The following is a 25,558-nucleotide window of genomic DNA, read 5'->3' as shown; positions in this document are numbered from 1 at the left end:
CCACCTTAGAGATGACTCAGAGTTTATCATTCACATCCAGGGATGTGAATGCTCTACATGGAAAGACTTCTTTTATTAAATGAAAGAACTCTAAGATATGCGTTCATCATGGCTTGTTAAGATGGATAGTAAATAATGACTTTCTTCGTTACCTGGATTTCTGCCTCTTTTTCCCACCTTTTCTACTCATTCCCCAACCTGCATTTCCTCTATTTTCCCACTCAATCTCCTCTGCTTCCTTCCTGACAATATATCTTGAGCCCTCTTCCCTGTATACCAAAGCCCCCTTCTCCACAAGCAAGGCTAATACTAAGAAATCAGCAAACCTCATTCCAAGAAATTGAAGGCACAACATACCAAGCAGGTTGATAGGATCACCTGGCAGGGAAGTGGCTTAACTAGAAATAGAAAGCAGATACTCCCAGCCATCCATCAGATTAAAGTAGATTACAGAGGTTTATCCCGGCTGCAGGAAATGGTTTAGGTGAAATCATGCGTGTAGTTAGGCACTAAAGAAAAACTAGATTTGCTAACTTGAAAGTTTCAAAGGCTGCCCTACCATCTAAAAGCTACAGGCCATTTTTAATGTCATCAATTTGTTCCTTTAGGTTCTAATGAAAAAAGACTGGTTATAAAGTGGCAATTTAGCCTCCCCTCAGAATGACTGAGGAGCCAGGAGGGACTGTCTTCTGTTCTGCAGCAGGTCAGTAGTGGAGACAAACCCTGATTAGAGACCATATAGGAAAACAACAAAGAAGATTCTAGCTTGAGAAAAGAAGAGGGCATAACACGAAGAGCCACAGAAAAACCACACCAGCTGGGAGAAAGAAGGAGGAAGCGTCCGTCTCTCCTTGTACACATTCCTGAAGGTATTCAGCTACTGACTCCATTTAGCTCTGCCACAGGCTCCCACTTAAATCAAAGCCAGATCTACCTTTCTGGGTTCTACCCCCAAATGAGAACCAGCATTAATAGCTAGAGTAGTGGAAATTCTAGCTCCCACTGCTATTCAACTTCTAGGAGTCAGGGAATTCCCAATCATGCCAACTAGACTAAAGCAAAGGGATTTGTGTTTCCCAGCAGGTAGAAAGGTACATCCAATCTCCCATAGGAAGAGCCATCATATGGTAACTAGACTAGCACAACAGTATTACATTCACATTTATACCTTAAGTACAGTAAATAATAAATAGGCTTTTGTATCTGGAAAGTGTACTTAATGCACAATATTGTTCTACGGGAAAATACTTGGGGGAGTTGAAGGCTAGTTAAATTGTTTCTTACCAATACAAGACTGCCACCTCGTGGTTACACTGTACAACTGCACTTGCAACTTGCGGCAGTACTGGGAAGGGAGGGGGAGGAGATGATGGAGGACATTAGGACACACTCACTACCCAGTTCTCACATACATTTTCTAAAGCCACTTTGTAATGACCATGGAATGCCTATGTTAACACTCCATTCAATGCCAAAATGGTTTGGAATAATGCAACTCAGTTTGGGAGTAAGACTGATAAGTAAGACTATTCTCAAAAACAAGAAATGTAACCAAAAATGTTGAGCAACAAATTAAAATTATTTTCTGACCTAGCCACATAAAGTTTCTTTTCTCCTCTACACAGCAGACTGACTCCCACTTCCAGCTTTGTCAAAGGACTTGCACATAGTCTAAAGTCGAATGTGGGGTCCTAACTCAGAGCTAATGAATCTACACTTTAAACAGATCTCTAGGTGATTCACAATAAATGTTGAAACTTGAGCACTGCTTTAGGTCAAACCAGTCAGGCCATCCATACTTGTCCATTTTGCATATAAAACAAGAAATAATGTTGCTGAAAGCTAAAAATCCTTTAAGAAACCTAGTGTGAACATAGGGATTTCAGCAACAAATAAAGAAATGCTTAATTTTACCTTTTGTGAATTTCATATAGTGAACACGGTTTTTGGAGATTTTAGACTTTTCTTCAAGGCTGAAAGTCTTCTTTTCTTTGTTGTCTGAGGAGTCTTAAAAATAGAATAAAAAGCATACATTAAACTCTCTCTCTGTAATCCATCCTCATTTATTCTCTTACAAATACAAGGTCTGATTTAAATGAAATCTTTAGGAGCCCTATCATTTTTTATTGAACCCAAATCAAATGATTAGATATATTCTTCTTAAACTGTGTACTATGAATCAGGCAAGACCATTCACACAGAATTTGTAAAATCCTCGAGGAAGAGAACCAAAAACTTGTGTTCACACAAAACCTACATATGAATGTAATAGTGGCCTTATTTATTATAGTAAAATACTGGAAATAACCTGGAATTCCTTCAATGGGTGAATGGCTAAGCAAAGTCTGGTATATCCTTATACTGAAACACTACTCCACAATAAAAAAGAACAACTTGGATGGTTCTCGAGGGCATTGTACTTAGTGATAAAGGTCAATCTGCACAAGATATGTTCCAATTATATAACATCCTCAAAAGTGACAAAACTATACAGTTAGAGAAAACATTAATGGTTTCCAGGGGACAGGGATGAAAGGGAAGTGTTGAAAGGGGAGCGTGAGTATGAAGAGGCAGCAAGAGGCAGCTCTTCTGTGGTAATGAAACAATCCTGTATCTTAAGTGTGATGATAATTACATGATTTTATACACGTGATAAAATTCCATTGAACTACAAACACACACACACACACACACACACACATACACACACACACACACACACACACACACGCAAGGCGGCTGAAAAAAATGGTGAAACGTTAATAAGGTCTGTGTTCTGAATCAACAGTCTACACAAGTGTCCTGGTTTTGATGTTATTTTATAGCTATATTAGATGTCACCACTGGGGAAAAGTGGGTGAATGGTACTTAGGACTCTTTGTAGTACTATTTTTTCAATTTCCTTTACATCTATAATTGTCTCAAAATAAAAAGTTCTTTTAAAAAGCCAATATAGGAAGGTTAAGTGATAATCAAAAAACAGAGCAGAAATGATAATCAGGTAGTGTGAAGAAGCAGAGCTGGCACTGAGCCATCACCTCAAACACCAGATTTCAGAGGAGACTCAGCTCAAGGACAAAAATAACAAAAATAAATCGTCGAGGAATAAGCTCATGTTTATTCCTTTGATAAAAGAGGAAAATGTGAGCCTTGCCTAAAGTAGTCCCTTGCCTAAAATAGTCCCTTGCCTAAAATATCAGAGTAAATCTGGGGTTAGAGTCAATATAGGATAGTCACTAGCTGTCCATATTCTCTCATCTTATCTATGTGAGGAGGTCAGGCAGCAGAATATCACGGAAACAGAACATCATAGGGAAAAAGAGCCTGAATTTTCCTATATTTATGTTATAAAGAACTACAGATATGAAGTTAGAGAAGGGAAAGGAAATTTTCACCTTGATACCAGAGCAAAGCGAGCACATGTCCAATAAACATGTTATGTTAGTTAGCTGTAATCCTTTTCGTAAATTAGCAATTTTAAAAATAAAGTATGGATTATAAAGTAAGGCTCCAAAGGATATAAAGACAGATGTTTCAAGGTTTCAGACAATCTCTACATTGAGAGTTAATTATATCATCAACCTGAAAACTTCTCTTCTGCACTTCTCAAGAACTGCCTGGGTTTTTTTTCAGATATCCCCCAAGTAAATTTTTCTCATCTTTTGGAGGTCAAACACTTCTCAAGGTACATAATATTCTCAGTTTTGATGTTCCAAACACAAATCACTTACAAAGTGCTTAGATAATAGCTTAGATAATAGCTATTATCAACTGAAGACTTATTAAACAGGAAGCACTAAACTAAGAGCTTTCTATGGAGTCTTGTATTTCATTTTACAATCACCCTACAAAGTAGCTGCCATGATGATTAAACTTACTTCACAAATGGACCCTGAAGTACAGAGGGATTAAATAAGGCACATCTAGGAGGTGACTATGAAGGGATCCAAAGCCAGGTGGATATGAGTGATAGTCCACATTCTTACCTACTACTGTGTCCCCAAGTGCTCTTGCACTTCAGAGGATGTTATACATCTCCAGGGGAGCTTTCCCATCTGCTGATGACACAGACTTCCCACAGTACGTGGAGCACAGACAAATCTAAGGGGAAATCAGTCTTTATCTACTAGTCCCTATGCATTCTTTCCAAAAACTGCTCTGGTTCTGAGTGGATGCAGTAATCTGGCTCTCCTTCTCCATTTCTCCCAGGTGTCCTTCCCTCACTTTATGAGAGAGGCACAACTCTTCTCTTACCAGAGATAAATAAGGCACAAGCCAAGGTACTAAGAAGCGCCCTTTAATCAAAGCAGCAAAACCAGCTTCACGCCACACCAATGTCTCATCCAGAGGTATACTTCCAAAAAACTTTTAGCGTAATAATAGTAACCAAAATTTATAAGACGTTTCCCAGTTTTACTAACTGTAATCTACTGATAGAATGACAACGCAATCCACAGGAAAAATATTTACACCTAAAACCTTGGGGTTACTAGAAATAAACCAAAAATTTATATGTATTTGTTTGGGGGCAGAGAAATAGGATAGGATGATGAATTCTAAAAAGTTTAAGCAAAAAAGGACATGTTAACATAAAATGCTATGGGGTATAAATGCTATGCAGTATCTGTTTCAGAAGAAAGGGAACTACAAAATATAATAGTTCTGACTATTAAATACCAGAGCAATTTGATATCCGTTGTCCCATATTTAGAAATATAACAATATTCCCAATACACCAGAAATTATATCCTTTGCAACTACTTAAAGCTATGATTAAAAAATCTTACAGATGTTGCTCTAAAAAATGTGAGAGAGGGTATACTGGTTTTCAAAATATATACCAAAAAACCCTTGAAGATACCTGTCCTAAAAAGGAGATCGGCATCCCAGTTTATTTTCAGAAATCTTTAAAATCAAAAAGGGCAAAATATCTGATGGAAGTAACAAACATTTCCTACAACCACCAAAAAGCAAAGTTGAGTCTGGTAGGACTAGTTAGTAAAATAATTCCTAAAAATGAAAACTTTAAAAAATATACTAAGTTTTATATCCCATTAAAAAAAATGAGGATTATTTCTAGAATCTTTGTAATATGCTAAGAAAAGGACAGTATGGAATAACGGCTTAGTTAAGAGGCATACTGTGTAGATTTGTAAAGTCTTAAGGAGCTAAAAATATAATGTTGGAAAAAATATGTTACTAGGTTATTGTGCCATCTGCTTTTCAGCTTTAACACAAGTAATACAACCAAAAATGCACTTGGATGAAGACATAATGTATTTACCAAGGATAACGTGGCAGGAAAATAATCTACTAGTTCTCCAGATCCATTTCCTGGTCAGGTTTTCCCTTAAAGGAATATTCTAAAGGCTTTTCGTATTGGGAGTGACAGTTAGCAAGGTCTGGTTTCTGATGAGCCGCTCCATCCCTGTTGCAAGGATATGAGCACCCTCTAGTGGTCTCGAGGTAAACTTAATCTACAGGTCAGTGACTCTCCAGGGGTCTTGTACTTGTCTTATGCACAAGAGTCAGCCTGCAAGGATGAACCTGAGGTGGGGGCATCATGAGGACAAGGAACTATCACTTGGAAGCTGTTATGCACTCACTACCTTCCTGACAAATAATACAGGGTTCCCTGGGGACACCTTAAACATTTCACTGACTGTACTTCCGGGAATACATCATGAAGACCTGACTATACCGACTGTGGTCAGCTGACATTTCTCAGAGAAGAGTAATTGTAATACTGTCAAAGAGAAAAAGTAATTTTCTAGCTATCACTGTCAAATCTCAAAAGCAAACTGCTCAAAAATCTGCTTTCTTTTTAGTACCTACACAAATGAATCTCATGGCTCCTTTCTATATGGAATCTTGAAGCTGATAATTTCTTGATGACCCTATCACCTAAGAAGTTACAGAGTTTTCTCTAATCCAATACATCAAAGAGAAAATTATGATACCAAACAAGGTGTGAAGTCAATTCATTTTCCCTCATTAAGAATGAACTGTGGATGCCTCTAAGAAAGAAAGTCCTAACTAAAAAGCTTCTGCCTCCACGACTATGGTCATGCAAAGCCAGCTTAAGATTGTCTGACACCCTAATTGTGTCATTGAACCTGTGTAGGAAAAAATTATTGCCATTTATATACCACCAGATATTAAGTTAGAAGTTGATCCCTGATATTCAAATTGCTTCAGATTACTTTTTAGTTAACCTTCACTACAGGTTTAATATGCCATAAATTACTTAATTAAATCTACCAGAGAGGGACCCATGTAATTTTTAGATTTCTTTTATTGAGAAAAATATCATATATATATGGAATATCTGAAGTTTATACAGTTAGTTATAAAGCAACCTCTCCCCCTGCCCCCACCCACCACTTCCTGGATTAGAAAATAGAACACTGCCTGTATCGAGAAGCATCCAGCATCTGTGTCCCTTCCTCCTAGAACAGGGTTTCTCAACCCTGTTGAGAAATGTCAAACTACTGACATTTGAGGATGAATAATTATTTTTGGGGGGATGGAGGAGCATAGCTCTCCTGTGCACTATAGGATGTTTGCTGCATTTCTGGTCTCCACTAGACAAAAGTAACATCTCCCCAGCTCTGACAATCAAAAATGTCTCCAGACATTGCCAAATGTCCCATGAGGGGCGAAATAGCCCCCGCATGAGAACCACTGTCCTAATGGCAACTATAATCCTGACTTTTGTGACAATCACCCTTGATTTGGTTTAACCATTTACTCTGGGGAGGTGGGAGCCACAGAAAGTACATAAAATATAATGTTCACAAATAACTTATATAATTGCCAACCAGAAAAAAACAAAACAGCAACAGAACCCTAATATCACCCCAGAAGTGTGCTACGGGCCCCTTCTTAATCCCAATCTCTTTCCTCTCCCCAAAGGTAATCACTATTGTGACTTTCATAGTAATCACGTCCTTGAGTTTTAAAATAATTTGACCACCCCAGTATGGTACCTAAATATCAGATTTTTGCCTGCCTTCTGAACTTCTATGCAAGTGGAATCATACTGGATGTTATCTTCATGTTTCACTTCTTTCAGTCAACATTAAATTAATGAGATCCCTCTACACCACGGAACAACCAATAGCCTATGGGCCAAATCCGACCTGCCACTTGTTTTTGTAAATAACATTCCACAAGAACACAACCATGTCTATTTATTTATGTATTATATATTGTTGATTTCACACTCCAAGAGTCAAGTTGAGTAGTTGTGAGAGAGACCCTTATGGTCTACAAAATATTTCTTTCTGGCCCTTTACAGAAAAAGTTTGCTAACTCCTGCTTTGGACTCTTGCATTAACTATACTTCATTTCTCTGCATTTACAAACACAGCAGTCCACTTATCCATTCTACTGTTTAAAGATATTTGGGTTAATTCAAGTTGGGGATACTGAAGTTGGTAAGTATTCTTTCCTTCTGACTGAAGTGCATCCTTTAATATTTCCTTTATAGAAGGTCTACTTGTGGTAAAGCTTTGTCTGAAAACTTATTTTCTGAAAAATTTGTCTGAAAACTTATCCACTTTCTTGAAAAATATATTTGCTGAGTGTAAAATTCTAGGTTGACAGTTATACTTCCCTTAATATATTACCCCAATGTCTTTTGGTTTCCACTGTTAAGAACTCTGCTTTCATTTATAACTATTGTTTCTTTGAAGATAATCAGTATATTTTCTCTGGCTGCATTAGCAATCTTCTGTCTTTTGTGTGCATGCCTCTGTGTATGTGATGTTCTGCTACAATGTTATGGTTTCTTGAATCTGTGGACTTGTTTTATCACTAGTTCTAGACAGTTTTCAGCCCTTATCCTCTTAGATACTGCCTGTTTCCCATTCTCTCTCTTCTTTGTGTCGAACTTCTTTTAGATAGGAGACCTTCTCACTTTATCTTCCATCTAAACTTCTGTTTCTGATTTCCCATCTTTTCCTCTTCCATAGCTACATTCTGGATAACAGTCTTCTACAGTCTTCTAGTCTTTTTTATAGACTTTGTTGAACTGTGTTAACTTTGTTATTAGACCCAATAGCACACTTAGTATCCAAGCTTATGTGCGCTAGAAACCAGCCACAGTCATCAATAATACAAACTTAGCAATATGTGATAGGAAAGAAAAAGCTTAGGAAACAAAGAGATTTAGATAAATTTTCAAAGAAAATCCTTATCACCCAAAGCCTTTGCTACTCTTTCTCAATTATTCGGGAACTGAAAAAGTTGGGGGATCAACTTATTTTGGTAATTGTCTCATTTCTTTTGCACTAGATTTTAAGTTTCTTCAGAGAAAGGAATATGTCTTTTTACCTATTTCTATAACCTCAGTCTTCAAACAACACCATCGAGATAGTGAAAAGACAACCCACACAATTGGAGAAAATATTTGCAAATCATAAAGAAACTGGTACTTGAATATATAAAAAAAATTTTAATAAACAACATTAAAAACACATAACCCAATTAAACATTGAACAAAGGAAGGATCTGAATAGCTATTTCTCTAAAGAAGACATACAAATGACCAAAAAACATGCAACAAAATGGCCAACATCTTCAGCTGACTGGAAATGCTAGTCAAAAGCACACATAGACATTACTTTGTAGCTGCTAGCATGGCTAAAATAAAAAAGACAGACAATAACAAGTGTTGACAAAGATGAAGAGAAATTAAAATCCTCATACACTGCTGGTGGGAATGTAAAAGGGTGTAGCTGCTTTGGAAAGCAGTGTGGCAGTTACTCAAAAAGTAAAACATGGAGGGGCGCCTAGGTGGCTGCTCAGTTGGTTGAGTGTATGCCCTCAGCTCAGGTCACAATCTCAGGGTCCTAGGATCAAGCCCCACATCAGGCTCCCTGAGCAGGGAGCCTGCTTCTCTCTCTCCCCAAGTTTGTACTTAGTCGATCTCTCTCCCAAATAAATAAACAAATTTAAAAAGTTAAACATGCAGTAACCAACTCACCCAACAAGTCCACTCTACATATATACCCCAGAGAAATGAAAATAAAGGCCACAGTCCACACTAACATTGACAGTGTTCATAGCTGCATTATTTATAACAGACAAAAAAGTGGAAACAATCCAAATGCTCATGAATTGCATTCAACTAACGAATGGATAAATCATGGTATATTTATAAAATGGAGTAACATTTGGCAAAAAAAGGAATGGAGTACTGACACGTGCTACCACAAGGATGAACCCTGAAAACATGCTAAGTTAAGGAAATCAGAACAAAAGACCATATGTTGTGGAATTCCATTTATATGAGATATCCAGAATAGGCAATCTTTAGAGACAGAAATTAAATCAGCAGTTGTCTACAGTGGTTGCAGGGTTCATGGGGATGACTGCCACTAGGTACAGAGTTTCTTTCAGAGGTGATGAAATGTTTTAAAACTGGTTCTGGTGAAAATCCTGTGAATATACTAAAAGTCATTAAACTGTACATTATAAATGGGTAAATTATATGGCGTGTGAATTATATCTCAACAAAGCTGTTAAAACACACACACTTACACACACATCAAGTCCTTGCCCCAGTTCCCTCCTTAGAACCTTAGCTGGTTCTTTTGGGTTTTATTTCTTTCATATTTCTAAATAATACCTTTATACTGCCTATACCTTACCAATTTCCTGCTGACTTCCAAAAATGGCACTGAGAAACAGGATGTAATTTTCAACTGGCAGGAAATATGAACCTGGCTGAGAAAATGCATAAATGCTAACTGGGGAAACAGTGTTCTAGAGACGGAGAAACTAGTGCAAAATCCTAAGGCAGGAGGATGCTTGATATATTTATAAGCCAGCACAGGAGTCAGTGGCTAAGATGAATGGGTAAGAAGAACGGTAGCAAGAGATGAGATCAGAAAGGGAAAAAGGTCCATATAACATAAGGGTACAAGACCACTGAAAGGACTTTGGCTTTTATTCTGAATGAAAAGGAGGCAAGAAGGGCAAGGAGGTGCTGGTGGTGGTTGTGGTCTGAGCATGAGCAGCACAGACTTACACTTTGAAAGAATCAGTCTGTCTGTTATGCTGAAGGAGAAAGAGCAATTGAGGGCAGTAGCTCCCCACCAAGGGCATTTTGCTAAGGGGACATCTGGCAACGTCTGCAAGTACTTCTGGTTGCCATAAATGGGGAGGGGGGACAGCAGAAGGTTCTAAGGGCATTTAGCAGGTAGAGGTCAGGAATGCTGCTATCATTCTAAAATGTATCAGACATGCCTCACAGCAAATAATTACCTAGCCCAAAACATCAGTAGTGCTATGGCTGAGAAAACCAGCTTTAGAGGCTGTTACAAATAATCTAAACAAGAAATAATAGTTGCTGAGGCCATACTAGTCACAGCACAGGTGACATGAAGCAGAAAGGGTCCAGATACATTCTGAAGGTAGAACCAACATTTCCTAGTCGACACAAGTATTTGGCTTCAACAGCTACAAGGAAAGAACTGACATCAACTGAAATGGCGAAGACAGTGGGTAAATGGTTTGACAGGTGGGGAAGCAGTCAGAACTTGAGTTTGAGTATGTTAAGTTTGAGAAATTGATAGATGATGACACCCCAAATGAAAATACTGAGTTGGGGGTTCATTGTAAGTCCGGAGTTTAGGAGAGAGGTGAGAAATCTGGCAATTGTAACCAGCATCCCAGCCATCGTTTGTTATATCCAGCCATGATGTAATAAGGAATTGGTGTAGCTAAAAGATGAGAGAGGCCCCAGGACTGAACTGCAGGACACCAGACATGATAAAGCTGGGATAAGAGAATCCCAATAAAGATTAAAGAGGAGTGGCCAGTGAAGTGGGAAGAAAACCAAGAGATGATGGAGTCTGGGAAGCCACAGGAAACAAGTGATTCAAGGAGGAGTGAACATCTGTGCCACACATGAAGTAAGATGAGGATTTAAAAATGCCCACTGGATTTAGGAACATGGAAATCACTGGTGACTTTGGCAAGGCAGTTTCTGTGGAGCAGAAAGGCAAAGTCTGACTAAAGTGGGTTTAGAAGAGCCAGGAAGAAGATTCACTATCTTCTGCCCACGAAAGGGTAAGTGCTATGGGTCATGCCCCTCTACTCTGAACAATGGGAAAACAAAAGATATGCAACAATTCATCATACACTGGACAACAGGCAGCACAGGAATGTCATCCTTGACAGATAGGCAACAAAAGATGTGAGCTCTAGGGCTGCCCCAGCTTTCTATCAAGAGGCAATTACTGGACATGTCATAAGGTGGGGAGGGGAGCTCACCCAGCACGTGGGGGTCTTACTAAAATGAAAACATATGGCCACACAAAGATGTATACACAAATGTTCATAGGAGCCTTTGGTACAGTAAGCAAAAACTGGAAACCCAAGTATCTATCACCAGGTGAATGCATAAACAAATTACAGCATACTCATACAATGGCATACTATCCAGGAATGAAATGAACTACTGATAAATGCAACATGGATAAATCTCAGAATCGTGCTGAGAAAAACAAGCCTAATCTCTATGGAGAGATCAGCCGTTGTCTGCGGCCAGAGAATGAAGTGGGAGGGTGGGGTGTGGGGAGGAGCAGGGTGCTGACTGGGAAGGGACCCAAGATAATTCTTTGTAATGAAGAACATTTCATTTCAATTATAATAACAAGGTTATTATAATTACAAAGGTATATACATTGGTCAAAACTCATGGAACTGCACCCTCAAAAATGGGTACATTGTATTATATATAAATTATACTTCAATGAAGTTTATTTTAATATTCTAGGCAGACTGCTTCTTCTAGTAATGGTGAAGTGGCTCATTTCAACAATCTCTCTTACCAAGAAAACTACAACAAAATATTGGGTGGGCTGGGGGATGGCTCAAAGACATTACAGTAGAGCAAAGCGGACAATTATAGTACCAATTAAGGACAAGGAAATCCAGAGAAGTGAGTCTGATGTTTGGGGCTCCCCCTCCCCCCACCCCTGTGAAGCAGCAACTCTAGAAGAGGCAAAAGAGAAGCAGAGCAACTAAGCAGACCATCTGAGACTTGCTCAAGCATGTTATAAGATTTTAAAAAGAGAAACTAGGAGAACTGAAATCAATTGTATAGAAAATCAGAGTTTTGTGGCAAAGGAGAGCAGAAGCATCAGGAAGTGGCGGTAAGGGAAGTAAATGGGCTCCAGAAAACGTTTTAAAATTAGTTTTAAACAATTTTTTAGTAGGACATAACACATGCAGTGCAGTCATGAAGGTACAAAAGAACTACAATAAAAGCGAAGCCTTCCTGACATCCTCTCTTCCCCAGTCACTCAGCTCCCTCCCTAGAGGGAACTACTCTTACCAGTTTCTTCGGTATTTTCCTGCAGATATTTTATGTATATAAAATTGATATTTGGGAGATAGTCTATGCATATCAACTTCAGCACCACTGATATTTAGGGCCAGATAAATCTTTGTCATCGGGGGCCATCCCTGTGCACTATAGAATATGAAACAGCGTTGCTGGCCTCTATCTATACTAGATGCCAGAAGCACCCTGCCCCTCATTTTTTGTTTTTTGTGACAACCAAAAATGACTCCAGACATTGCCAAAATCACCCCCAGATGAAAGCCACTGATATATACCCAACCCACACACATGCATTTCCTCTCTATATTTTTCTACAAAGGCATGCCACACATATGGTTTTTCATCTTCCTTTTTTTTACTTTATAATAACTGAAGATGATCCATCAGTTGTATAAGGATCTCAAATTTTATTTTTATCTTACTGCCAACAAGTACAGCTATTTATAATGTTTATTATCTTAAGAGCGTTCTATTTTTTTTACCTAGGGAGAAACCACACTATTGCCTTTGATTTCATTAATGACAACTAGAAATAGCCTAAGTATCAAGCCCAAATCCATCCACCTATAAGTATCATTCTTTCTTGGTGACACTATATTCTAATTACTATAAATAATCAGAGGAAATATTCTAGTTTGGAGTTCTAGCTCTACAAATAACAATAATAAAGATTATAGCAGCTAATACTCATTAAGTACCCACCATAGGTAAGGCAGTGTTCAAAGTACTTTAGTTACAGCAATATATTTAATTCTTACAATCACCTTCTGAGGATGGTAGTATTATTTCCCCTCCACCAAGAATGAAGAGACAGAGATGTTCAGTAATTTACTCAAGGTCACACAAGCAGCATTGCAATAGATCTTTCCAGAGTTGGAATCACACTATAATTTTACCAATTATCAGCATATCCTGCTAGCTACCCCCTAAGCAGGGATTGTCCCACATAGTTACATATCCTCATGTCTAACTTAGGATCCAGAACACAGCTCAACAAAGTTTGCTGAACTTGGCTAATTTTTAATTTTATTCCACAAAGTTCTTCCTCCTTCAATTAACAAATATCTTTTGACAGTTTACTACAAGCCAAATATTATGCATAGGGAACAGAAAGAAATTCCTTATAAAAATGTTTGCAGAATACAACTCAACAACAACAACAAAAAACCCAATTCAAAAAGGGGCAAAGGAATTGAAGACATCTTTCCAAAGACATAGAAACAGCAATCAAGTATATGAAAGGATGTTGAACATAACTAGTCACTAGGGAAATGCAAATCAAAAGCATAATGAGGTATCGCCTCACACCCATCAGGATGTCTGCTATCAAAAAACAAAACAAAAACAAAACAAAACAAAACAAAACAAAAGCAAACCACACGAAATCAAAAACCCAGAAAATAACAAGTGCTGGCAAGAATATGGAAAAACTGGAAGCCTTGTGCACTGTTGCTGTGAATGTTAAAATGGTGTAGCCATTACAGAAAATACTATGGCAGTTCCTCAAAAACTTAAACATAGAATCTCATTACCATGAGATTCAGCAGTCCCACTTCTAGATATACACCCAAAAGAACTGAAAGCAGGGACTTGAAGAGACATTCATACATTCATGTTCATAGCAGCATTATTCACAATGCTCAAGAAGTACAACCTAAGTGTCCACTGAAAGATGAATGATAATCAAAATGTAGTCTATACATACAATGAAACACTACTGAGCCTTAAACATGGATGAACCTTGACAACATTATATTAAGGAAAATAATCCAGACATAAAAGTACAGATACTCTGATTCCACTTATATGAGGTACAAAGAGTAGTCAAACTGAGAGACCAAAAGTCTCTCAATGGCTTGAGACAGAGAGAAGAATAGGGAGTTAGCATTCAATGGGGGAAAAAGTTTCATATAAGATGAAGGGTTTTATGGATGGATGGTGTGGTGGTTGCACAACAGTGTAATGTACTTAATGTTACTGATCTGTACACTTAAAAAATGGTCAAGATGGTTAATTTTATGTTATGTATATTTTACCACTATTTTTAAAAATCTGCTTGCAGAAGAGGTAACAGTCTAGATTTCTTCAATGAATATCCAGCACAATTAACTGAAGTTACATCCTTGCCTTCGAAAGAGCCATGTGATGCAAACAGTCCCTTAAACTCTAAAATTCGACCAAAGGCCTATAAGTTTGAGGACTATACCATCCATGCCCTTCCCCTCAACAGCATTTTCTTTCTGTTAATTTAATATGGAATGTCCAATATTCAATTGTTTCATTTCCAGTTCCCAGGCCTTGGATATACAATTTCTAGTACTGAGCCATTGTAACAAATTTTACTATATACCTGGGCATTTTGAATTTCTGACATATATTCAAAATACAATAAATTTCACTAGGTAGACTCAATACAAAAGAGGTTTTTCTATTAAGCCTTTGCCAGCTGCTGGTTTGTGGTCCCACTTGGTGTTTATTGCTTTGTATTTTTTTTTCTTGTTTTGTATTTTAAAAACAAGTTTTTGGTTGCTAGAGTGGAGGTGGGTAGGAGGGATGGGGTGGCTGGGTAATGGACATTGGGGAGGGTATGTGCTACGGTGAAAAAATAGATAAATAAAGAAAATAAAAAGAAAATAAAACAAATGAAAAACAACAATAACAACAACAACAACAAAATAAGTTTTCAGTCACATACAAGGATCCCTGGAAAGATCACTTGACTGTAAACTGAATGGATTTATCTTGTCATTCTCAAACTTCTACGGGGAAAAAAATGGTGAAAGCACCATTAAAATGCATACAGAAATAACTATTTATAATAGCTTCAATTAATTTTCAGATATATTATGCTTACAGTAAAAAAAGTTAATAAAAATGTTTTAAATTAAGACATTATGTCTTCCATAGATCAAATGGATAACAAAGCAAAGATTTTTCCTACCTGTTATTTCCTGCCCATGGCAAGTGTTCAGCTCAGCCAGAAGCTGGTTAAAATCATCCTGATGAGCAATCCAGTTATCCTGAAAATATCCGAAAAATCAAAGGCAAGACTGTAGTTTACATATACCAGTTGAGATAAAATATATTTTGGAATCAAGGAAATCTGGTTGTTAATGTGAAATTTAAAAGTTTCATCAAAATATTATGTTATAAATTTGAATGAAGAAAAAAATATAAATTTGAAATGTAATTTAGTTATATTAATATGAAAAACAGACTTTGGGGCATCCGGGTGGCTCAGCTGGTTAAGAATCCAACTCTTGATTTCAGCTCAGATCATGTATGATTCAGGGTTGTGAAACTGAGCCCCATGAAGGGCTCCCCACTCAGTGGGGAGTCTGCTTGAGACTTTTTCTCTCCCTCTCTCTCAAATAAATAAATCTTTAAAAAAATTCAAAATTCAAAATTTTTTTTAAAAAATGGGCTTCTTGGAAGCTTAACTCCTGATTTCAAATGTGGATAGCTAATCAACAGCCCACTTATAATCAAATTATCAACAGGCAACCTCTGTGCTAAGCATTAAAATAAAGCAAAATAAAATGTTTATTTTTCTCTCACTATGGGCGTAGGTCAAAGGAAAAAAGCAGTGACAGACTTCAGGGCTCTCTTCTTGGCTCATCTGCACTTAAAATATCTTGCCCAATTCTATTTGCTCGCATCAAACCCAATTTTACAAAACAACCCTGAGGAAAGGAGTAGGAAAGACTCTCAAGTTCCTTGGATCAGTCAGCACCTCGTAAGGTGGTGCTAATACGTTCATGCTAACAAAAACAATTGGACTTTAAAAGAGAATGGGCCTCTTCAAAACAATCTGAACCAATGGGAAGCAAGGCATCAGTGTAAGAATTGCCTCACACATACTTTTTAAGAATGCTAAGGATTAAGGCATAATAAATTAAGTTTACTAGGCAAATTCCTAAAAAATTAAGTCTATCCATACATCTATCTCTCAACAATTACCTTCAAAAACCAACCTCATATAAACTCTTTGTTTAGTGGTTTACAATTTTAGCTATTAGTCCAGAAAATGTTAGCTACTCTAGTCTATCACTCAACAAGATTACTACCTCGGGTCTATTACTCAGTATATTGAATAAAAATAATTTGGTTTACCTAAAGCAGTTCTCCTGATTTTCTTTCAGATTCTGTTAGCCGTAAAAATTTAAGAACAAAGCTTTCAGCTTAGACACTTTCTAAGGTAAACAGTAATACTGAAAATGAAAAGCATGATGGGCCATTAATTTTTAATTATGGTGTTATTTTTTCCAAAGCTACTGGTATTTAAGGGGAAATGTGAATAAATTCAGCCACTGAATACCAGCAGTCAGAAATCAACAACTGGACATAAAAAGGTCACCACTTTCTTGCCGAGAAAACTTTTAGCTTCTTTCTGAAACCAAACACCACTGCCTTTTAATAATGTAAGCAAACGTCGGAACAAAGGTAAAGATGAAAATGCTCTTCTATACCGAAATGCGTACAGAATTATAAATATTCTTTAAAAAAGTACATTTTTTTTAAAGTTTAACAATAAAGCTAATTTGGATCTCTTAGACATAAGCAAGTAAAGAATCCCATAAGGACAGTAAGGCCAAGGTGAAGGCACTGACATGATGAAGAGACAGCTTAGTTACGGGCTCTTTAGTTAACCACAGCATGAAAGATACACACTTGAATAGTTGAACACTGAACAATTTGATTGGATTAAAATGTTTATATTTATTTAAAAAAAGCAAATCATGCAAGGAAAAAACCCAGTAGATACACTGTTGCTCACTTCATTATTGATTGTAGCTCCAAGTCCCAGGTGGTTATTTTTAACTTGAACTTTAATATGATCTGTAGCTCCTTGCTCCTGAGCCCCTAAACCCTGTGGAGATCAACAGAAGAATGTTAGCATTCTTATCAAGTATCAAGACAAATCGCATCTTTCCTCCTTTATCACCCATTTGATTAATAAATATCCAGGAGTGAGGCAATATCCTTACCCTCAAAAAGGACATAGTCTAATGGATTCTTACAAAGTATATCTGTAATACCAATACATTCACAATAATGAATACTCCTTCAAACTGACACCCACTCCACCACTACGAAGAACAGGTCTTTTCATGATGCTCAAAATCAGAGTACTACCACCAAACCAAAGGAAGCCCATTAGAGATACTGCAAATCTATGGTTCTCTCCATTAAATAATTTTATAAAACAACACTGAGAAAGTAGGAAGAGGAGATACCAAGTCCCCTGCATTAATTAACACTCATCTAAGGTCCCAGAGAAGTTGGTATACTAAGAAACTAAAAGGTAACCAGCACCATTCCAGGTAAGTGGATTAAGAGAAAGTAAGATAATAGAAGAAGATAAACCTCACAGGACCTTGGAAATTATGCTAGGAATTTGGATTTAATTTTTTAAAACAATGGGAAACCACTGAACTTCTATGCAAGGGAATGCCACAATCTAATTTCTGTACTTTAGAAGGTATTGTGGTTGTTGTTTGGCAAATGGCCCAGAGGTAGAAAAGAGGGAGGGGAGGGAAGCAGCTATGAGGCTGCCACAGTGATCAGGGAAAGAGATGACCACGGTCTGTGGCTTAGGACAGAATCCTGGGGGGAGAAGAGTAAGGACTAGGGAGGTGAGAAATGAAAGAGGTAGAGGAACTAAGCATGCCCATTTGCAAAAATGGAGAAGACCTTCAGGAAGGAAAAGACTAGGGCGAGCAGGGCGGTGGGGTGGATCAAGAATTTTATCAAAAAAAGATGAACTTGAGACACTCAAGTGGAAATGTCAAGCAGGCTGGTAAATTTACAAATGTGAAGTTCAGAGGACATTTCTGGACTAGACGTAGAAAAGCATTCAGAATTTAGACAACTCCCAAGCATGTTCTGGAATGAAAGAGCTCACCTGAGCAGAGTACAGAAAAAGCCTGGGGCTGAACCTTGAGGAGCTCCAAAGCTCCAAAGCCTGGAAGAGGAAGAGCCGCAACACATTTAGGAGTGGCCAGTGAGGGAGAAGGAAAAAAGAGAGAGGAGGGTAGTATGTGGAAGCCAAGACAAAAGTATTTCAAGAATAGTCAATTACTATACAATACAATATAGAATTGTATTACTATACAATTACAATAGTCAGCAGCCAAATGCTGCTAAGGGACTAAGTAATGTGAGAACAAAAAAGGATCCACTGGATTTGTCATTAAAGGTCATTAAAGACCTCTGCAAGAACCATTTAAAAACAAAGATATCAGTAGAAACCTATTACAGTTGGGAATAAATGGAGTGTAAGGAAAATGAAAAAATGTGTACTCTAAGCTATAAAGGGAAATAAAATATTACTCTAAGCAATATAAAATCCTGATGGATTTAAGTATGATTCTAAGTGCAGCTAATTAAAAGGTGCAATTTCTGAAAAATGCTAATCACGGCAGTTTAAGCGATAAAGAGAACTGACATCTGTGTTCAATTCTAACTTTATCATTACAATTTAGTTATTTCTCCAAAATCAGTTATTCATCTAAAACATAAATTTCTCCCAGTCTTCAAAGAAAGATGCATCCTCCTGATTGGCCTTTTTGCATGGCTCCAGTTTGTTTTGTTCTTTTCCACTGTACCTTTCCTTTAGACCACCCCATCTTCTCTAGCATCCTCTGGCCAAACTTAGAATCATCATTGCTCCATGCAGTGTTTCTTGGATCCACAGACCACTTCTGCTTCCGCCGACCTGGAAATGGCAAAGTATCTCATCAGTTTACCTTTCACACCTGGAAAATACTACACAAATACTCACAAAACCTATTACATACACACATGCTTGCAAAAAATGTGACAAATGATATGTTTTATTAGATAGATACTGGATTCAGCAGCTGAAATATCAGATTAGACCACTTACCCTGGTTTTCCCAATAACTGTATATTCTCAATATACAAACTGGTCTAAGAATAACAATGTTCCCTCCATACATGACAAACAGAAATACATGATATGCCATCACCTGGCCTCCCAGACTCAGATAAAGGCAGCAGCTGAAAGCACCTGTCTTCATGGGCATTGCCACCAGGAGCAGCCACCACTCCAGCTTTCCTTGGTGTACAGCACGGACCAAATGCTCTCCATGCATTATACTCCATTTGCACAGTAACCCAGTGAGGATGGGTATTCTGATCTCCATTTTTCAGATGAGGAAATCTGAAGCTTAGAGAAAGAAATGTGCCTAATGCCCCCAAGCAAAAATCAGAGCCTCTATACAAACCAAGGTTCAACTGATGTCAAAGCTTATAATTTTATTGTTTTTAAGATTTTTATTTATTTATTTGGCAGATCACAAGTAGGCAGAGAGGCAGGCAGAGAGAGGAGGAAGCAGGCTCCCCACTGAGCAGAGAGCCCAACGAGGGGCTCAATCCCAGGACCCTGGGATCATGACCTGAGCCGAAGGCAGAGGCTTTAACCCACTGAGCCACCCAGGTGTCCCCAAAGCTTATACTCTTAATCCACAGTCATAATGATCTTGGGGAGGTCAACTGTACCCTTCACACACGTGATCTATAGATACTCTTAGATCCTATACTATCTATATATAATATTGTATACAATATATCATATATACTACATAATACTCTAGATCCTTTGTCATTCAAATACCCTAAAGCCATATGACCCCTTCTCTGAACTTCCAGTATAAGTTATCTGCTTTTCTGGCATTTAACTTACATTCTTCTGTACTGCAGCCATTTACATCCATCTCTGATATTTTCTTTTTTCTTTTTTTTTTTTCCTGATGTTTTCTATTAGACCATCATTTCCTTATGGCTCATATTTGTGTAATTCTTTTTTATGTTTCATTGCAAGAAGTGGAAAACACTGCACCCATAGCAAGTGTTCAGGAAACATGTGAATGAATGTATGAGTAAATTTGAAGAAAGAAAGGAAAAAAGAAATGAGGAAAGGAAGAAAGGAAGGAAGGAATACAATTAAGGGAACTGCTTTGAATCTCTTCATATTAAAAATTTTTTAATGCATATCAACAACAGTGTTAGGAACTCAAATTTATCACTGTAGGTTTTTTTTTTAAGATTTTATTTATTTATTTGAGAGAGCGAGAGAGAGCAAGAGCGTACTCCTGTGCGCACACAAGAGAGGGCAGGGGTGGCATTCCGGGATAATGACCTGAGCTAAAGGCAGATGCTTAATCACCCCATCACTGTAAGGAAAATTACTGCAGAGATAAAGAACCTCAATAGTTCACAAAACAAGAACACGAACCCCCAGAGTATATTGTGGCCAAGTGAGAAATTTGCAGGTCAAATGTCATTATTATTCACCTATGGCAGCAACCAAAGTACAGAATCTCACTATCAACAAGAGCCTGTAACTTAGTCCATCTTTTTGTTCCTTCCTTCCTTTTACCCTCACTCCATCCCTTCTTTCTTTAAGAATGGCAGACTGCCATGTGCAGCAACCCCCTTTAGATGAGTTTGGAGTCTTAGAAGCTTGACTATCCTACATCCTCCTACAACGGACCTTGAGAGCTTGTTCAGAGGTTCCAAACTATTGCCTCTACTACTAAACAACATGCCAGATAATGAGCTTCGTTAACCAGTGTTCTGTGAGGCTGTTTACTGGTGTGTGCGTCAGAACTTCATGCCTCTATTCAGTGCTTGCCAGGGGGTTCGGAATAGGGCTTATATGAAGGGGACATTTTTGAGAATGAACAAGGTCACTCTTTGCAATAAGAACTACAACAGTTTATGTTACATATGTGTATACAGCAGACTAGAGGCCTTATACAAAAGATCCCCAAGGTCAGTTTCTTTTCCTTGCAGAAATGTCAGGTATCCTCAAACAATGGAGTAGGACAGGGTTTCCCCAATGAGGATGTTAAAGGGGGGAGGTCCCATTAAAATAAAAAAGGGCAAAAATGGGTGAAACAAAATTTAACAGTGTTCCATATTACAGACTTTCCCAGAATGTTTAATATGCAGATGTGTAGCTCCTCCCAGGGCAAAGCAGGCATGCCATGTTTCCCAAATTTATTTGATCAGAACCTTACTTCCCTGAAACACTCTCTGGCTCTAGTGCTGTAGAAGTTTCCAGGTTTGGGAAATCCTGGCAAGGAAAAAAGACTGTCACTGGTCTGTTCAGACTGGATCAAGATTTACATGGGCTTTGTTATTCTTATTACACAGTTACTCTGTGCTTAGAAGTCAGCTTTGCTAACCTTGTGTGCAAAACAGAACATAGCAGGCCTCACAGCTATCCTTTGAAAGGCTTGCTTACAAAGTTGGCATCTTGGCTGGGAACTTGGGTTTCAGGAGGTTTCCTGGCATTCTCAGAATTGATGAAGGATTCACTATGCCTGTTTATACAAACAATATGGCTTATACTAAATACCTGGCTTTCCTTCTGGGAGTCTGGAATTCGGCACATGCCAAGCAGAGCCTGCCTACATGACCAGCCCCCAGCAAACATGACACCAGTCCCTAACTTCCCTGGTTTGCAACACTATACAAGTGCTGTCACAACTCGTACTGGGGCAATTAAGCATGTCCTGTGTAACCACACTGAAAGGGAACTCTGGAAGCTTGTGTCTGGTTTCCCTTGGACTTAGCTCCAGATATCTTTTCCATTTGCTGATTTCATTCTCCTTTAGCTGTAATAAATCTTCATCATGGCTGAGTACAACTTTCTGCTGAGTCCTGTATCTTGAATTTGAGCAAATCACTAAATCTGGGATGGTCTTGGGGATGCCTGACACTATATGGAACAGTAGTGTAAGAGTAGAATACCCTGAATCTGCAGATCACTACTTGGGATGATGTATTTAACTATCCTCTAGCAGGGACTCCTCTTATTTAAAGATCTAACTGTAGATGGTTCCATCAGGATACTCTTGCAGTAGCCCCAATAAACAACTCTCCATACAACAGCTGTAACAGATTTCACTTTCCAATCACTCCATGCCTAATACCACCTGGCTTATGTCAGGATTCAGCTTACTCTGAAAGGTGTGTTGAGTTCCAAGAGTAATGGGACAGAAGTTTTGTCTTTTTTTTCTTTTTCAAAGGACACTTCAAGATATTCAAGAGCTCAAAATATACCATCCATGTACCATATATTGTTTTTAAAAAAATTCAAGAATATATTCAAAATTATGGAAACTGAAATATTAAATCTTAATATCATGAACATTAAAATCCATTAACCATAGTGTGACTTGACTACAAATATGATGATTGGAAGTACCAAAAACTGGTCTTAAGAAAGAAAGAATCTATGAAAAAAGTAATAACGATAAAAATCCAGGTCTGAAACTCCAGATGATGTAACGACTGGGAAGTGAGATCAACAAATTAAATTCTTGTCTTACACAGGGGAGGTTTATGTAATCTTGATTTCTTGTCTTGCATAAGGGAGACCCAAGAAAATAACACTTGATAATTACAAAAATATTAAATAAAAATATTTCTGAGAAACAAAAAAAGAAAAACTTCTAGATTTTAAAAATAGGATAAGTGCCTCTGGCAAAAAGAAAACAAAATATAGTCCATATGGCAAGGGAAAACAGAGGAAACAGCATGCCTAATGAATTGAAAATTTTCACTAATGCTAAGTGAGGGAGAAAACAAAACTATACCTATAGAATCACTCCAATTTTATAAACTATCAGAAAAAAATAATTGCAAGGGATTGAAATTATGAGACTAGGCCTTTTCTTTACTCCTATTTTCTTACTTCTTTTTTTAAAAATATTTTATTTATTTATTTGACAAACAGAGATCACAAGTAGACAGAGAGAGAGAGAGAGAGAGGAGGAAGCAGGCTCCCTGCGGAGCAGAAAGCCCGATTTGGGACTCCATCCCAGGACCTAAGATCATGACCTGAGCAGAAGGCAGAGATTTAACCCACTGAGTCACCCAGGTGCCCCTATTTTCTTACTTCTAAAATAAGAACACCAGTTCTGTGGTGCCTGGGAAGCTTAGTTGGTTGAGCATCTGACTCTTGGTTCTGGCTCAGGTCATGATCTCAGGGTCCCAAGCGCTCTGCACTCAGTAGGTAGTATGCTTGAGGTTCTCTCCCTCTCCCCTCCCTAAAATAAATAAACAAATCTTTTTAAAAAATAAAATAAGAACACCAGTCCTAAAAAATCCATCACAAGGGATGCCAAAGGCATAAACTTTGCAAGTTATTTTAAAAGATAACAAAATATATTATCATGGCAAAGATTTGACAGTTTGGAGTCACGGTGGGGAGAGAACTGAAATATTCCTTGAAATCTTGCAATTTGAATTACTGATGTCTACAAACAGCATTTCACACCTGTATAACAAGCATTTCACACTCTGAAATGTTTTCATGTTTGCCATCTCATTGATTTTTTTAAGACAACCTAGTAATGAAGATAATACAATAAGTTTTTTAATAGCCCTGCAGAAACTGATCATGGGAAGAGACATAAATGAACAGCAGAGCCAGGGCTAATGTGCATGCTGAATTAAGCATGTATCACAGAAAATAAATCAGAAGAGATCCTAGCAGCCCAAGTTTCACAAATGAAGAAACAGAGCCCAGTCAGTCTAAAACATATTCTTCAAAAACAAGAGGAAACTGCTGGCTCAGTGACAAAAAGGTAAAGACACAGAGATAACTACATTGAATTTGTCACTTTCTAGCTCAACCACTCAGGGCAAATTATTTTCCTCTAAACCTGGGTTTTAGCCCTGTAAAATTGGAATGGTGCCTTATCCCTTACGTTGTGTGCTCCCATTCTCCCACCTGCTTAGATAAGAAGATGCCGACAGCATTTATTTCACAGAATACCTGTGTGGCTGCTGTCGGTCTGTTAAAGCCAGCTGCTCCTGTTCATTGCACACTACACACTTTTCATGCCCAAAGCACGACTGCCATCTGGTGGCAGGCACCCTTAGCTACAGCTACCGCTCAGAAGTCTGCCTCTGAAGAGAGGGAATTAAGGAGCTTCACAAAGTGAAGATAAAAGTCAAAGGCAAACTGAAGTAGGATGCGGCGCTGCAGCCAACACATCTGTCATGCAAGAATGTTAACAATGCCAACTAAGTCCAAACCGCCCGTCTTACTTAGAATCACTCATTAGTCCTGCATCCCCTAACAAAGGCTAATTTCTTGTGTTTGATGCTTCTAACCCCCTTGCTTTTCTTTCTCCGGGTTCAATACATCTTGGAGAACGGGATTTCACTGCCTGAAGAGATTCTGCTGGCCCAACCGCCTCTTTTTAACCAGAAGAGGCCAAAGCCCGACGAAGTGAAGGAACAGCTCAGGGTTTGCCCGGTCCGCGTCCTAGCTCCCATTCGAACCACCGCGCGCGGGCCCAGATCTGAGCGTAAGGACAAGAGTCCCACGTGGACGCTCGCAGTCTCTTTCACTAGTAGACCGGTAGCTAACTTCCGGGAAAGGCTGGGCTGGGTATCTCCGCGGCAGGCAGGGCGAGCCGAACGCGGCTTCCCCGTTCCCCGGCATCCCCCGCGGCCCCCCCGCTGCGCGCAGGCGACCCGCACCCCGCGCCACTCGGTCCCGCCGGGCGGGTCACCTGGAACCTTCACCCTCGCGCCCTCCACTCACGCTCAGCCAGCATCGACATGTCGAGAACCAGGGGCGCCTCGAGCGTCCGGACCTGAGCGGTGGCGGCTATCGACCTGCCAGCGGCTACCGAGCTGCCAGCTCCCGGCAAAGTTAAAACCACCGGACTCGCAAACCAGGGGGACAGGAGCGGCCGGGGCGCGTGCTGGTGACGTCAATGGCGTGCGACCGGCCCTGGACCACGTGGGGGCGAGTAGGCGGGACGCGGACGTTCTAGGGGCGGGGCGAAGGAGTTCTGGGAAGGGAGGGAGCGCGGACGCCGTGGGGAAGAGGTCGGAGGTCTCCAAATGTAAAGCCGGTGGACAGAAGGGTATGGGTTCATTCGCTTGAGCAAGTTCCTGTACTAAATGATTGGCCATACTTAAACCCTTTCTGAGAGTGGGTGCCACAGGGCAAGCGCTCAGTGGGGTTACCTGTATCATTCTCAGTATTGATTACTAAATGTCAAGCATGGTTTCCGGAAATAAGACAGGAACTCTACCCTCTGTTAGCTCACAGTCTCGGGGGAAAGAGATATGTAAACAACAGCCTTTAGGGCTGTCAGCGTTTTAAAACGGTGTGTATGAGGAGTTTGACAAACTCGCCTGGAG

General features: G+C 38.9%; 1 protein-coding gene across 3 annotated transcripts in view; it reads right to left on the bottom strand.

Moving 5' to 3' along the window:
- PINX1 (PIN2 (TERF1) interacting telomerase inhibitor 1) overlaps nucleotides 1-25,132 on the bottom strand; it is an 85,139-nt gene extending 60,007 nt beyond the window's left edge. The window contains exons 1-5 of one of the 3 annotated variants that reach the window (XM_032332274.1): nucleotides 24,919-25,132; nucleotides 18,967-19,076; nucleotides 17,136-17,228; nucleotides 15,300-15,378; nucleotides 1,915-2,007 (exon numbers count right to left, since the gene is read on the bottom strand). In XM_032332274.1, the coding sequence (XP_032188165.1) occupies nucleotides 1,915-2,007; nucleotides 15,300-15,378; nucleotides 17,136-17,228; nucleotides 18,967-18,999 (298 nt within the window). In that variant the 5' untranslated portion in view covers nucleotides 19,000-19,076; nucleotides 24,919-25,132. Of the gene's footprint in view, nucleotides 1-1,914; nucleotides 2,008-15,299; nucleotides 15,379-17,135; nucleotides 17,229-18,966; nucleotides 19,077-19,350; nucleotides 19,659-24,918 lie in introns of those variants that run through there. The other 2 variants (XM_032332273.1, XM_032332272.1) reach the window with 2 other exon arrangements.
- Nucleotides 25,133-25,558: the final 426 nt, after the last annotated feature.

Source organism: Mustela erminea, chromosome 2 (genome assembly GCF_009829155.1).
Source record: "Mustela erminea isolate mMusErm1 chromosome 2, mMusErm1.Pri, whole genome shotgun sequence".
NCBI lineage: Eukaryota > Metazoa > Chordata > Mammalia > Carnivora > Mustelidae > Mustela > Mustela erminea.
Note: the sequence above shows the minus strand (reverse complement) of the source record. Positions and strands in the feature narration are given on the sequence as shown.